Source organism: Coregonus clupeaformis, chromosome 26 (genome assembly GCF_020615455.1).
Source record: "Coregonus clupeaformis isolate EN_2021a chromosome 26, ASM2061545v1, whole genome shotgun sequence".
Classification (NCBI taxonomy): Eukaryota; Metazoa; Chordata; class Actinopteri; order Salmoniformes; family Salmonidae; genus Coregonus; species Coregonus clupeaformis.
This window is the reverse complement of record NC_059217.1, coordinates 35,502,604-35,518,057: the sequence shown is the minus strand read 5'-3', so window position 1 is coordinate 35,518,057 and position 15,454 is coordinate 35,502,604. Positions and strand designations below refer to the sequence as shown.

The following is a 15,454-nucleotide window of genomic DNA, read 5'->3' as shown; positions in this document are numbered from 1 at the left end:
CCAAGTAAAGCCCACCTGGCCAAACCCTCCCCTAACCCGGACGACGCTGGGCCAATTGTGCGCCGCCCTGTGGGACTCCCTGTCACGGTCGGTTGTGACACAGCCTGGGATCGAACCCGGGTGATGGCACTGCCGATGGTCTGTAGTGACGCCTCAAGCACTGCGATGCAGTGCCTCAGACCACTGCGCCATTCGGGAGGCCCGATTTCTTAACCAACCACCCTCTCACAATAGAGAGAAACAGAGAGAGAGATAGAGCGAGAGAGAGAGAGAGAGCAAGAGAGAGAGAGAGAGCGAGCGAGAGAGAGAGAGAGAGAGCAAGAGAGAGAGACAGCAAGAGAGAGAGAGAGAGAGAGAGAGAGAGAGAGAGGGAGAGAGAGAGCGAGAGAGAGAGAGAGAGAGAGAGAGAGATGCTGTACGAGGAAGGTTGAGGGGAGTGATAGGTAAAACAGAGGCAGGCAGTCTGTGTGATCAATGCCCAGTCCTAATGGGAAATGACACTATTGATCTCATCTGGCAACAAGGAAGGTATGCATGTGTGTTTATGTGTGTGTGTATGTGTGTGTATGTGTGTGTGTGTTAAGTTTATGGGCTGAGTCTCCCACCCGGAAGAGTCTTATCAAGAGCATCCTGGAAGCATCTGGTTGGCTAAAGACCACAGGGACATAGTGTCTGGCCTGTCCCCTCTAATGACCACAGGGACATAGTGTCTGGCCTGTCCCCTCTTATCTCTTAGAGCATATGACTCTGTAGCTATAGAGATTTACTATATATGTATAGTATGGTGGGTGGGTGGTAGGTGGGCAGGACTGATTGCCCAATTCCAAACCGATCCTTAGCTCCTTTCCGATCTGCAAGGAAGAGTGAACAGGGATTTACAGGGGCCCAGGAATCTGTTTGGGATTTGGCCAATGGTTCATGTGGAGGTATGGGGAAGTGGATGGCCGAGAGAGATGAATATGGGGATGTTATATATATAATTCCAACCCCCGTCCCCGCAGGAGGCCTTTTGCATTTTGGTAGGTCGTCATTGTAAATAAGAATTTGTTCTTAACTGACTTTCCCAGTTAAATAAAGGTTACATTTTAAAATTTAAAAAATGTAGCAGGGAGCGTCATCCTACGTGTATCCAGACAGAGTGGTGTGTCTGTCTGAGGGGGTGTGTCTCACCTTGGCGATGATTCTGCAGAGCTGCAGGCCGTCCTGGGTGAGGGAGAGCAGGTTGCTGATGGCACTGCTGATGGTGTACACACTGTCTGATGACTCAATCTGCCTGATCAGGATCTGGAGAGGACCGGGACACACACACACACACACACACACACACACAAGAGCCATGACAAAACCACTGAGATACCATTGAGACATCTCTTTTCAGAAAGGGAAGCAGCAAGCGAAATTTCAATGAAAGGAGGAAGTTTTGAAGTTATACGATATAGAAGTTCAATATTAGAACTAATTAATGACTCTATTGTGGATATTTAAACTGAGCATAATTTAATTATCAAAATATCGTTACATTTTCTATTGAACTCAATATGCAATTCGTTATTACCAGTTCATCAGTGGTGGAAAAAAGACCCAATAGTTATACGTGAGTAAAAGTAAACATACCTTAATAGAAAATGACTCAAGTAAAAGTGAAAGTCACCCAGTAAAATAATACTTGAGTAAAAGTCTAAAAGTATTTGGTTTTAAATATACTTAAGTATCAAAAGTAAATGTAATTGCTAAAATATACTTAAGTATCAAAAGTAAAAGTATAAATAATTTCTAATTCCTTATATTAAGCAAACCTGATGGCACAATTTTCTTGTTTTTAAAATGTACGGATATCCAGGGGAACACTCCAACACTCAGACATAAGCATTGTTTAGTGAGGCCGTCAGATCAGAGGCAGTAGGGCTGACCAGGGATGTTCTCTTGATAAGTGCGTGAATTGGACCATTTTCCTGTCCTGCTAAGCATTCAAAATGTAACAAGTACTTTTGGGTGTCAAGGAAAATGTATGGAGCAAAAAGTATATTATTTTCGTTAGGAATGCAGTGGAGTAAAAGTAAAAGTTGTTCAAAATATAAATAGTAAAGTAAAGTACAGATACCCCAAAAAAACGACTTAAGTAGTACTTTAAAGTATTTCTACTTAAGTACTTTACACCACTGCAGTTCATACTGCAGTTCATACTGTTGTGATCATTTAAATAGAGTAGAAAGTCTAATGAAATCTCTATTTGTTTTCATTAGTCTAAACCAACGATACAGGAATGATGTAATCACCTATTATAGTGGCTATATTAAACTGGGCAAATGTTTACCTTTGAACTCACCCTTCCTGAACTGTGCTAATTTGTTTTTAGTATAACAATACAACATGTAGACTTACAGGCTGCTCAGGAATGGGTTTGATTGTGGACTGTGTGTGTGTATGAGTGTGTGTGTGTGTGTGTGCGTCTATCAAACACATCAAGAATGAGTAAGGCTACAGCCACACTCAGATGCATGAACACGGTGCATAATTATGACTAAAAAAGAGAGTGTGGTCAAAGCCTCATACCTGGATCTCATTGGCCAGGGCCATGTCAATCATGTGGCTGAACGAATCGCTGACATCAGTGAGAATCTCGTTAATGGCCTCCCTCATGGACTTTAGGAAGAATTCGTCCTCAGTATGAAGGCATCTGTAGAAGAGACGGTTTTGATAAACCATGAACATAAACACTTATTGAGCTACTGTATTCAAATGTGTGTGACATTATTCAAGTTTTGTATGAATGTTTTACCTCTCTGTTATGGTGGTCAGCTCCATGCACTTCTCAAGCAAAGACTTCTCATACTGCACTCAAAGAGGAGAGACACACATTTCAAGTTACAATGAGACAAACATTAGACACACACAGACAGCAGAACACCCACACAAAGCAGAAAACAATGCCATTCTCCAGTTAGTGGTCATCCCTTTATGTACACACAGAGAACTGCACAAAATGTCCTGTGGTATGAGCAGCTATATGTAACAGAAGCGGAACTTTCACAGCATCATTTTAAAATGGATAAAGTGAGTACTCCGTATAATACGGCGCAACTGTGATTCCACTTGACGGGAAACCTGCACGAACTACTGAAGGGAGAGGCTCATCAGAGGCAGCTAATGTCTTCAACAGCACGTCCAAGATGGAACCAGACAGGTGGCTCTCAGAGACTCATTTTCATATTATTTTAGTCTGAATTTTGCTCTTGGCATGAATAGCTTATGTGACCAATAATAGACACTATTTACATGCGGCCAATGTTCAAATGTTACAGCAGAGAAGTAGCTAAAAACTCCTTATAGTTGGAATCCGTTGTGGTGAAACGGTCACGTCCATTTACGATATTACAACAACAAAGATGTTACTTCAAACAACTAATATTACAACAACAAAGATGTTACTTCAAACAACTAATATTACAACAACAAAGATGTTACTTCAAACAACTAATATTACAACAACAAAGATGTTACTTCAAACAACTAATAGTATAACAACAAAGATGTTACTTCAAACAACTAATATTACAACAACAAAGATGTTACTTCAAACAATTAATATTACAACTTTTTTGTTACTTCAAACAACTAACCGTTTTTCCCCCTCTGACATCATTGCACGTGCAAACAGCAGAGTATGCACTACGGTTTATTACTTTGCTGGATGCTCATTTCATCCTTTTCAAAACAATAGCAAATGTGCCTGGGGCAACCAGTGGCACTGTTTCATCTTTGGCGGATCTCAGCAAAAAAGAAGGAAGAGTCTATCTTCTAGAGCCTAGGCTATTTTCCTATCCAGTCTCAATACCATTGAAACCGAAAATCCTGACTCCTGTCTCGCATAGAAATTCCTAACTTTATTCTGTAATCCATAGGTTGCATTATCAAAGCACGTCTTTCGCCTATGCATGTCAAATACAGCTATAACATTTCCCCCACTTCTCTGCACTGTCTCGTACTGCTGCCCATATGTGTCACGGATTCTGCCGAGGCTGCTCCTCCTCCTTGCTCGGGCAGGCTTTGGCGTTCGCTGTCCCCGGAGTACTAGCTGCCACCGTTAGATGTTTCGATGTTAGATTGGTTTTGTCTGTCTATTGCACCTGTGTCCGTTTGTGTCTGATTATGTGTCCTATAAGTTGCCTGCTTTGTGTTGGTTAGGTTGTGTGTTATTGTACGCCTGTCCGTTGGTGGTGCGTGTTTTCTCTGTGTTTGTTTTTGTAGTTTACGCACAGTTTGCGTAATCGCTCGCCTCTGTTTTGTTTGAGGCCGTTGTTTGTATTTCGCCTAGTGTTTACTAGTAAAGTCTGTTGGACTAAGCTTCAGTGTCCTGCGCCTGACTCCCACACCACATTTACATCAGCCCTTGACAGAATAACACACCACCATGGAGTCAGCAGGAGCAGCTGCGGCACCCAAGTCGCTGGAGGAACGGATCAGCGATCAAGACACCATGATCCGGCAACTTGGGGCTGCCATGAACGAGGTGTCCAACACTCTGCGCCGTTTGGTCACTGGAGAGGTGCCCACGCCTTTGCACACCTTACCATCACCATCGGCCAGTCCTCCTCTCCCAGCACCGGAACCCAGTGGCATTCGGCTCTCGCTCCCGAGGGCATATGATGGTACCGCAGCCGGGTGTCAGGGGTTCCTCCTGCAGGTGGAACTCTACCTGGCCACCATACACCCGGCGCCCTCGGGATACGAGAGCGTCTCCGCCCTCATCTCCTGTCTATCCGGCAAGGCGTTGGAGTGGGCCAACGCCGAATGGAGGGGAATAGACGCCGCCACCATCACCTACGCTGAGTTCTCCCGCCGCTTCAGGGCTGTGTTCGATCATCCACCTGAGGGGAAGGCGGCGGGGGAGCGTCTGTTCCACCTCCAACAGGGGAAGAGGAGTGCACAGGAGTTCGCCCTGGAGTTCCGGACTTTAGCGGCGGATGCGGGGTGGAATGAGAGGGCCCTCATTGACCATTATCGGTGCAGCCTACGAGAGGACGTTCGTCGTGAGCTGGCCTGCAGGGACACCAACCTATCCTTCGACCAGTTGGTGGACATTTCCATCCGTCTCGACACCCTGCTGGCTACCCGCGGACGTCCCGAATGGGGGTCGTCCATTCCGCCCTCCAGCACCTCCGAGCCGATTCCCATGGAGCTCGGGGGTGCTGGAGCTAGGGAGAGGAGGAGAGAGAACCCGAGGGGGGCCGTCCCCCGCACCAACTGTGGCCGTGGAGGGCACACTGCGGCTAGGTGCTGGGGAGGGTCTCCTGGGAGAGGGGACAACAGGTCACGCACTGGGGAGTCATTTCAGGTGAGTAGGTGCCCCACTTACCCAGAGCTCTCTGTTGATCACCTGTGTATACTTGTGAGATTTCCACAGGTGGCACCTCATTCCCAGCATAAGGCGCTAGTAGATTCAGGCGCAGCTGGGAATTTTGTTGATCGTGAATTTTGTTCTAGGTTAGGAATTCCCCTTCGGCTGGTGGAAGCCCCCTTCCCTGTTCATGCCCTGGACAGCCGGCCGCTGGGGTCGGGGTTGATTAGAGAAGTCACAGCACCACTTAAGATGACTACGCAGGGGGGTCATGAGGAGATCATTCAGTTTTATCTGATCGAATCTCCTGCGTATCCCGTGGTGCTGGGGCTTCCCTGGTTAAGCGCCCATGATCCTACCATTGCGTGGCAACAGAGGGCTCTTATGGAGTGGTCTGCCCAGTGTGTAGGGAGATGTCTAGGTGTTTCCTTAGGGGCGACCTCGGTGGAGAGTCCAAACCAAGTGCCCGCAATGCACATTCCCCCTGAATATGAGGATTTAGCACTTGTGATCAGCAAGACTAGAGCAACACGGCTGCCACCTCATAGACAGGGGGATTGTGCGATAGATCTCCAAACAGGAGCGGCACTTCCGCGGAGCCGTGTGTATCCCCTGTCTCAAGAGGAGACAGCGGCTATGGAGACTTACATAGCCGAGTCCTTGGAACAGGGATACATACGGTCCTCCACTTCCCCGGTTTCCTCGAGTTTCTTCTTTGTGAAGAAGAAGGACGGGGGTTTGCGCCCGTGTATTGATTACCGTAGTCTCAATCAGATCACGGTTAAGTACAGTTATCCTCTTCCTCTGATTGCGACTATGACTGAGTCCTTACGCGGAGCGCGGTTCTTCACAAAGTTGGATCTCAGGAGCGCGTACAATCTGGTGCGCATTAGGGAGGGGGATGAATGGAAAACAGCATTTAGCACCACCTCGGGTCATTACGAGTATCTCGTCATGCCATACGGGTTAATGAATGCTCCTTCAGTCTTCCAATCCTTTGTGGACGAGATTTTCCGGGACATGCATGGGCAGGGTGTGGTAGTATACATCGGCGACATCCTAGTGTACTCTTCTACAGGAGCCGAGCATGTAGCCCTGGTGCGCCGAGTGTTGAGGAGGCTGTTGGAGCATGACTTGTATGTCAAGGCAGAGAAATGCTTGTTTTTCCAGGAGTCCATCTCCTTTTTGGGTTATCGATTGTCCGCGTCTGGTGTGAAGATAGAGGTTGACCGTGTGTCGGCCGTGCGTAATTGGCAAACTCCAACCACTGTAAAAGAGGTGCAGCAGTTTTTGGGTTTTGCTAATTACTACCGGAGGTTTATCCGGGGCTTTGGACAGGTGGCAGCTCCCATTACGTCCCTGCTAAAGGGGGGCCCGGTGCGTTGCAGTGGTCAGCTGAAGCGGACAGGGCATTTGTTAAACTTAAGAACCTGTTCACTTCGGCCCGGTGCTGGCGCATCCGGACCCCGCTTTACCATTCCAAGTTGAGGTAGACGCGTCCGAGGCCGGTATTGGGGCAGTTCTGTCGCAACGGTCCGGCACGCCACCTAAACTCCGCCCCTGTGCGTTCTTCTCTAAGAAGCTCAGCCCGGCGGAGCGTAATTATGACGTAGGGGACAGGGAGCTGTTAGCTGTGGTTCAGGCCCTAAAGGTGTGGAGGCATTGGCTTGAGGGGGCTCAACACCCTTTCCTCATTCTGACTGACCACCGTAACCTGGAGTACATCCGGGCAGCTAGGAGATTAAACCCTCGTCAGGCTAGGTGGAACATGTTCCTGACCCGGTTTGTTTTTAAGATCACATACATCCCAGGGTCCCAGAACGGTAAGGCAGACGCCCTGTCCCGGCGGTATGACACAGAGGAGAGGTCCATTGAGCCTACTCCCATACTGCCGGAGTTTTGTCTGGTGGCTCCGGTGGTGTGGGAGGTCGATGGGGAGATCGAGCGGGCATTGCGTACCTACTCCCCCAGAGTGTCCTGTGGGGCGGACGTACGTTCCGCTCGAGGTTCGTGATCGCCTTATTTATTGGGCTCATACATCACCCTCCTCTGGACATCCAGGTATTGGCCGGACAGTGCACTGCCTTAGCGTGAAATACTGGTGGCAAACGTTAGCTAGGGATGTGAGGGTTTATGTCTCCTCCTGCTCGGTGTGCGCCCAGTGTAAGGCGCCTAGACACCTGCCCAGGGGAAAGTTACATCCCCTGCCCGTTCCACAACGACCATGGTCCCACCTCTCGGTGGATTTTGTGACCGACCTTCCCCCCTCCCAGGGGAATACCACCATTTTGGTCGTTGTGGATCGGTTTTCTAAGGCCTGTCGTCTGCTCCCAATGCCGGGTCTCCCTACTGCCCTACAGACCGCTGAGGCCCTCTTTACCCACGTTTTCCGGCACTATGGGGTTCCCGAGGATATAGTGTCTGACCGAGGTCCCCAGTTCACCTCCAGAGTCTGGGGGGCGTTCATGGAACGCTTGGGGGTCTCGGTGAGCCTTACCTCGGGTTACCACCCAGAGAGCAATGGGCAGGTAGAACGAGTCAACCAGGATGTGGGTAGGTTTCTGAGGTCCTATTGCCAGGGCCGGCCGGAGGAGTGGTCAAGGTATATCCCCTGGGCAGAGATGGCACAAAACTCTCTCCGCCACTCCTCCACCAATCTAACCCCTTTCCAGTGTGTGTTAGGGTATCAGCCGGTTCTGGCACCATGGCACGAGAGCCAGATTGAGGCTCCTGCGGTGGATGAGTGGATCCGGCGCTCGGAGGAGACGTGGAACGCTGCTCATGTCCATCTGCAGCGGGCCATCCGTCGACAGAAGGCGAGCGCCGATCGCCACCGCAGTGAGGGTCCGGTGTACGCACCGGGAGATCGAGTCTGGCTCTCGACTCGAAACCTGCCCCTCCGCCTGCCCTGCCGGAAGCTGGGTCGGCGGTTTGTGGGGCCTTTTAAAGTCCTGAGGAGATTGAACGAGGTGTGTTACAGGTTACAACTGCCTATTGATTATAAGAATATTAACCCCTCGTTCCATGTGTCTCTTCTCAGGCCGGTGGTAGCTGGTCCACTCCAGGAAGGTAAGATAGGAGAGACCCCTCCGCCCCCACTGGACATCGAGGGAGCTCCGGCGTACACGGTCAGGACCATCTTGGACTCGAGACGTCGGATGGGGGGTCTCCAGTATCTCGTGGAGTGGGAGGGGTACGGTCCGGAGGAACGGTGCTGGGTGCCTAGGAGGGATATCCTAGATCCATCTCTCCTGACGGAGTTCCACCGTGGTCATCCCACGCGCCCGGCTCCGCGTCCTCCTGGTCGTCCCCGAGGCCGGGGTTGGCGCGCGGCTCCAGGGGGGTACTGTCACGGATTCTGCCGAGGCTGCTCCTCCTCCTTGCTCGGGCAGGCTTTGGCGTTCGCCGTCCCCGGAGTACTAGCTGCCATCGTTAGATGTTTCGATGTTAGATTGGTTTTGTCTGTCTATTGCACCTGTGTCCGTTTGTGTCTGATTATGTGTCCTATAAGTTGCCTGCTTTGTGTTGGTTAGGTTGTGTGTTATTGTACGCCTGTCCGTTGGTGCTGCGTGTTTTCTCTGTGTTTGTTTTTGTAGTTTACGCACAGTTTGCGTAATCGCTCGCCTCTGTTTTGTTTGAGGCCGTTGTTTGTATTTCGCCTAGTGTTTACTAGTAAAGTCTGTTGGACTAAGCTTCAGTGTCCTGCGCCTGACTCCCAAAACCACATTTACATCAGCCCTTGACAATATGAGAGTTTCAGTAGAGAATGTGTTATCAACAAACGGTATGAGAGTAGATATGGATATTTTTTAAAACAGAGTTGGTGCCCGTTAAGATACCTTGATATTTAAACAATTTCCACTCTTCATCTCCCCGTATTCATGAGCTGCTCTGCTATCTGTATAATCATCAACTCGATTTTGCCAAATATAGGAGATATTCTGTCATTCGTTGAAGGAGGTTATCTAGCAAACTTAGCAACTTTGGTCATTTGACTTTTGTTTGACTGCTGTTATAAAGTTTGTATGATTCGACAACGCTATACTCGGGGTGCGCTCTGTGTCGAGATAGCCTCCTGCTGAAATGTGCTGAATTAATTAACAATGTAATTAGCGATCAAAGATAGTTACTCTATTATTACTAAATATCAGTTTAATTTGCCCTGAAATCTTGACATAGTTGCGCAGCCAAGCCAACAATGTGACGCAGTGCTCCTCTTATTTAACCCTGGCATAGTGATGATATCTTGGTTTTGAACTGCTTTAAATGGGCACTCCAGATTTTTGCAGTATTTCCAGGGACTCTCTTGATAAATTTGAATTATTCCCGGTATTGAAACGTGGTAGATTTTCAGGAAAATATTAATCCCTACTCTGCATGCCCACTCAGCCCAGTCAACCTCTCCCTCCATCCTCCGCCCTCCCACCCAGACCAGTCCACCTCTCCCTCCATCCTCCGCCCTCCCACCCAGACCAGTCCACCTCTCTCTCCATCCTCCGCCCTCCCACCCAGACCAGTCCACCTCTCCCTCCATCCTCCGCCCTCCCACCCAGACCAGTCCACCTCTCCCTCCATCCTCCGCCCTCCCACCCAGACCAGTCCACCTCTCTCTCCATCCTCCGCCCTCCCACCCAGACCAGTCCACCTCTCCCTCCATCCTCCGCCCTCCCACCCAGACCAGTCCACCTCTCCCTCCATCCTCCGCCCTCCCACCCAGACCAGTCCACCTCTCTCTCTCCATCCTCCGCCCTCCCACCCAGACCAGTCCACCTCTCCCTCCATCCTCCGCCCTCCCACCCAGACCAGTCCACCTCTCCCTCCATCCTCCGCCCTCCCACCCAGACCAGTCCACCTCTCTCTCCATCCTCCGCCTCCCACCCAGACCAGTCCACCTCTCCCTCCATCCTCCGCCCTCCCACCCAGACCAGTCCACCTCTCCCTCCATCCTCCGCCCTCCCACCCAGACCAGTCCACCTCTCTCTCCATCCTCCGCCCTCCCACCCAGACCAGTCCACCTCTCCCTCCATCCTCCGCCCTCCCACCCAGACCAGTCCACCTCTCCCTCCATCCTCCGCCCTCCAACCCAGACCAGTCCACCTCTCCCTCCATTCTTACCTTCTGCATCTCCGAGGGGGTGTTGCGGGCGGCGCTATACTCGTGCACCAGCGAGCGCACGTGGCAGTTGGCCCGGACGGCCGTGCTGTGGACCCGCTGCCAGCGGCCCTTCTCCAGCCGCTGGAACATCTTGCCCAGCTCCGTGCTGACCACCAGCGCCCGCCGCAGCAGCGTCTGCAGGTTGTCGCGGGCCACATGGTCCCCCGTGGCCACGATGAGCTCGCCCTGGGCATCCTCCTCCACGCCAATGGCCTTGGCCTGCAGAACACACATGCACTCCACCTCTGTCATGTGACGCAGGTCCTCCATCCAGCGCTGCACCGAGTCCACCTGGAGCGAGTGCATCCTGCTGCACATACCCACACACGTGCGTACAGATACACACATACACATGCACATACACACACATGATACAGTACACACACACACACAGGTAAGATGAGTTTAGAGCATGTACATTTACTTTGGGTGGTCATAACAGAGATGACAGCATTGAGACATATTTGTAACTTGTCCCAATATCGCTACTCTAATGAAACAAGCATACTGGAATATCCTCACACGGGCCGATACGGTTCGAATCCAGGTGTTTTTGTTTTCTAACCTTTAGCCTAACCATTGCATTAACCATTCGCTAGCATGCCTAAACCTAACCTTATCCTAAAATTTTGCATCTTGCATTTACTGTAAAATAGGCTATTGCGAATCGGACATTGTTTATGTTTCTTGTGAGACCAAGTTGACTCTTACATATCCATACACAACATCTAGTTAACTGCCCATGAAATGAGATCTCATCATTTCTGCACTAGCCTTTATTTGCTTTCCCCAACAGCAGCCTAGTTTTTAAATGAATAACCCAGGGATCTCAAAATCAATAGTGTGGGAGTGAGGTCAATTACCCACCAATAACTGGTGGTGTTAGGAATCGTTAGTCAAACCTATAATTTCACCATGGTGGAGAGACTGCATTATCCACTGGGTCGAACAGACCAAACACTTATTTCTCTTCAGGTTTATTGAACCTAATGAATGTGGGCTTACTGGAGGCTTCCTGGGAGGTTTCCCTGGATGAGTGAAATCAACCCAGCGTTAAGGAGGCTGAGAGGTCGATCGCTACAACACCCTCCTCTGCTTTGAGTAAACAAGGGGGTGGAGGTTCACCAATCTATATTCTAATCTACGCTAAACTCAGGCTATCTGGCATCCATGGAAAATACAGAGTCAACGGGTAAAACTGGATATTGCATCAGGATGGAATCTCTGCCTCTTGTGTTGACAGAGATCTCTAATAATACCCCATTCTCATTCGGTCACAAAAGGAAGCTTCATAATGTGCCACTTATAAACAAACAAAAATCAAATTTCAATAGTCAAAGCCTGCCTTTTTCAGAGCTGAATTGCGGTAGGGACCATGGTAATGATTATCTATTCTCTGGCCATGATTTTTATTGCCCCTTATGAACGAACATCACCTTTCTCCTGTCTTTGCGCACGTATCGAGTTTCAGCTTTTAACACAGACCTAGGTAAACATCGTTACGCCATTGAGAAGGCACAATTCCAATCGAGAGTATTTCAAAATATTAGCCAGTATTGAGTGTCTGTTTACTAAAAAAAATCATCCATTGGTTTTATGAGGTCAGCAGTGGTGAGGTATCTTATTTCCCCAGACTATTGTTTTAGGAGGACTGAAATGAGTCATCATCCAAAGAGACGTAACTGAATATATCCCCATTGGAATATGGCTATTAGAATATGTACAGTTTGATAAGAGATAATGGTTAAAACAACTATACACAACTATAGGCATAATCCCTTTCTCTCTCTCTCTCCCTTTCTCGCTCCCATTCTCTCTCTTTCTCTCTCCCCTTCTCTCCCTTTTTCTCAACCCTTTCTCTCTCTCGCTCGCTCGCTCTCTCTCTCACACACACACAAACACACATATAAACCAAGCCATGTCAACCAAATAAAAATCAGAACTCTACTCTCGCACTTGGAGAATCGACATCTCCACCACCCTTCCACTCTTCTCCTCAGTGCAGAGTTGGGATGATGTGGGGATGCATTATGGTAAATAAGCTGTAGGTAGAGATCTCAGACATCATCCATAGTAATGAGGTTCACCAGTTCAAATACCTATCCCACAAACCCACTCAATTTGGAGAGGAGAGAGGCTCTCCATTGCTTCCTAATTAACAGGGGTGGTACTCTCAAGGTCAAAGGTCACACTCTCAATAAGTATCATGTGATTGATTTCATCCATTGGGAGAGACATGAGGAAAATAGGAGCAGCTCTTGAGGAAAATAAAGCAGCTCTCACTCTCTCAACTCAAGAGCTGGGCCTTTTTTCCTCATGTGAACTTTTCATTTCTGCTGCACCTTGTCATACAAAAGTTAAAAATAAAATGTTTCCTTTGATGGTCCAGATAGAGCTGTGGATGCAGATAGTGTCCCTAGCTAATTGGCCCCGGAGAGCTGTGTGTATTTGTGTGCCCACCTGCTAATGGTCTGATGGTGCACCCATCTTCATGATGCAGACACGACACAGCCATGGCTGCTGAAAACTGCAACCCAGTAGGTCACCCCAGCAATCAGGTGAGCAGCATCCCACCTGGGTCCCCCTCTCGACGGTGGGCACTAATTTGTCATGTGTCACAGGTGACAGGGAGATTGGAAGGGTCAGGGGATTTAATTGCCCACCATTTGTTTCACAAGCCATAGATGCCCTAGCAACATTTCACCAGGTGAACATGACTCATTTTTGTATAAGAAAAACAAAAAATAAAATGTTTGTCCACGTTTGGATGTCAAGTGCAATACTCATGCCATGTTTACATCTAATGCTGGCAATGATCAGCCTAAAGTTTGCTGACTATATATAATTCCTGTGTCACGATCGTCTGAAGGAGCGGACCAATACGCAGCGTGTGGAGTGAACATAATGACTTTATTTAATAAAGCAACCACGAAAAACAACAAATGACGATAGTGAAGTCCTCTGTAACACTGACAGAAACATGGAACACTGGAACAATAACCCACAAAACAAAGGAGAAAACACACAGAATATATATGGCTCCCAATCAGAGATAACGAGCCGACAGCTGACACTCGTTACCTCCGATTGGGAGTCATAGACCAATCACCACTAGACACAAACAAAATGAAACTCACCCATCCCCAACACCACCAAATGAAATACACCCAAACCAATGACAATGAACAACCCTGGCTCAAATATCAAAGTCCATGGAGCCAGAGTGTCACAGTACCCCCCCCTAAAGGTGCGAACTCCGGGCGCACCAATATCAGGACTAGGGGAGGGTCTGGGTGGGCGTCTGTCCACGGTGGCGGCTCTGGCCCCGGTCGTGATCCCCACCCCACCACAGTCACAACCTGCTTCGGTAGCCTCCTCCCAATGACCACCCTCCAACTAACCCCACCTGGACTAAGGGGCAACACCGGACTAAGGGGCAGCATCGGCCTAAGGGGCAGCACCGGGATAAGGGGGCAGCACCGGGATAAGGGGCAGCACCGGGACAAGGGGCAGCACCGGGCTAAGGGGCAGCACCGGACTAAGGGGGCAGCACCGGACTACGGGCAGTACCGGACTAAGGGGCAGTACCGGACTAAGGGGCAGTACCAGGCTAAGGGACAGCACCAGGATAAGGGACAGCAACAGGATAAGGAGCAACACCGAGCTAAGGGGCAGCACCTGACTAAATGGCGGATCCTGGCTGGCTGGCTCTGGCGGATCCTGGCTGGCTGGCGGATCCTGGCTGGACGGCTCTGACGGATCCCGGTTGGACGGCTCTGGCGGATCCCCGGCTGGACGGCTCTGGCGGATCCTGGCTGGACGGCTCTGGCGGATCCTGGCTGGACGGCTCATGGCAGGCTGACGGAACTGGCTGCTCATGGCTGGCTAACGGATCTGGCTGCTCATGGCTGGCTAACGGATCTGGCTGCTCATGGCTGGCTGACGGATCTGGCTGCTCATGGCTGGCTGACGGATCTGGCTGCTCATGGCCGACTGACGGATCTGGCTGCTCATGGCCGACTGACGGATCTGGCTGATCCTGTCTGGCGGAAGGCTCTGGCTGATCCTGTCTGGCAGAAGGCTCTGGCTGATCCTGTCTGGCAGAAGGCTCTGGCTGATCCTGTCTGGCGGAAGGCTCTGGCTGATCCTGTCTGGCGGAAGGCTCTAGCGGCTCCGGTCTGGCGGAAGGCTCTGGCTGATCCTGTCTGGCAGAAGGCTCTGGCTGATCCTGTCTGGCAGAAGGCTCTGGCTGATCCTGTCTGGCGGAAGGCTCTGATGGCTCATGGCAGACGGGCGGCTTTGCAGGCTTTGGGCAGACGGGCAGTTCAGGCCCCGTTGGGCAGACGGCAGACTCTGGCCGTCTGAGGCGCATCGTAGGCCTGGTGCGTGGTGCCGGAACAGGAGGTACCGGGCTGAGGACACGCATCTCAGGGCTAGTGCGGGGAGAAGCAACAGGGCATGCTGGACCCTGGGGACGCACCGTAGGCCTGATGCGTGGTGCCGGAACTGGAGGTACCGGGCTGAGGACACGCATCTCAGGGCTAGTGCGGGAAGCAGCAACAGGGCATGCTTGGCCCTGGGGACGCACCGTAGGCCTGATGCGTGGTGCCGGAACTGGAGGTACCGGGCTGAGGACACGCATCTCAGGGCTAGTGCGGGGAGTCGGAACAGGGCATGCTGGACCCTGGGGACTCCCATAACGCCCTAGTGCGGGGAGCCGGAACAGGGCATGCTGGACCCTGGGGACTCACCTCACGCCTAGTGCGGAGAGCAGGAACAGGCCGGGCGGGGCTGGCGACGCGCACCGTATCCCTGGTGCGAGTGGCCGGAACAGGCCGGGCCGGGCTGGCGAAGCGCACCGTATCCCTGGTGCGTGGAGTAGGAACAGGCCGGGCTGGGCTGGCGGCGCACCGTATCCCTGGTGCGTGGAGTAGGAACAGGCCGGGCTGGGCTGGCGAGCGC

General features: G+C 50.8%; 1 protein-coding gene across 1 annotated transcript in view; it reads right to left on the bottom strand.

Annotated features, from left to right (window-relative positions):
* LOC121540720 (protein inscuteable homolog) overlaps window positions 1–15,454 on the bottom strand; it is a 117,015-nt gene that overhangs the window by 17,578 nt on the left and 83,983 nt on the right. Inside the window, exons 3-6 of the mRNA XM_041849767.2 lie at window positions 10,454–10,802; window positions 2,780–2,832; window positions 2,554–2,677; window positions 1,171–1,284 (exon numbers count right to left, since the gene is read on the bottom strand). Of these exons, the coding sequence (XP_041705701.1) occupies window positions 1,171–1,284; window positions 2,554–2,677; window positions 2,780–2,832; window positions 10,454–10,802 (640 nt within the window). The remainder of the gene's footprint in view (window positions 1–1,170; window positions 1,285–2,553; window positions 2,678–2,779; window positions 2,833–10,453; window positions 10,803–15,454) is intronic.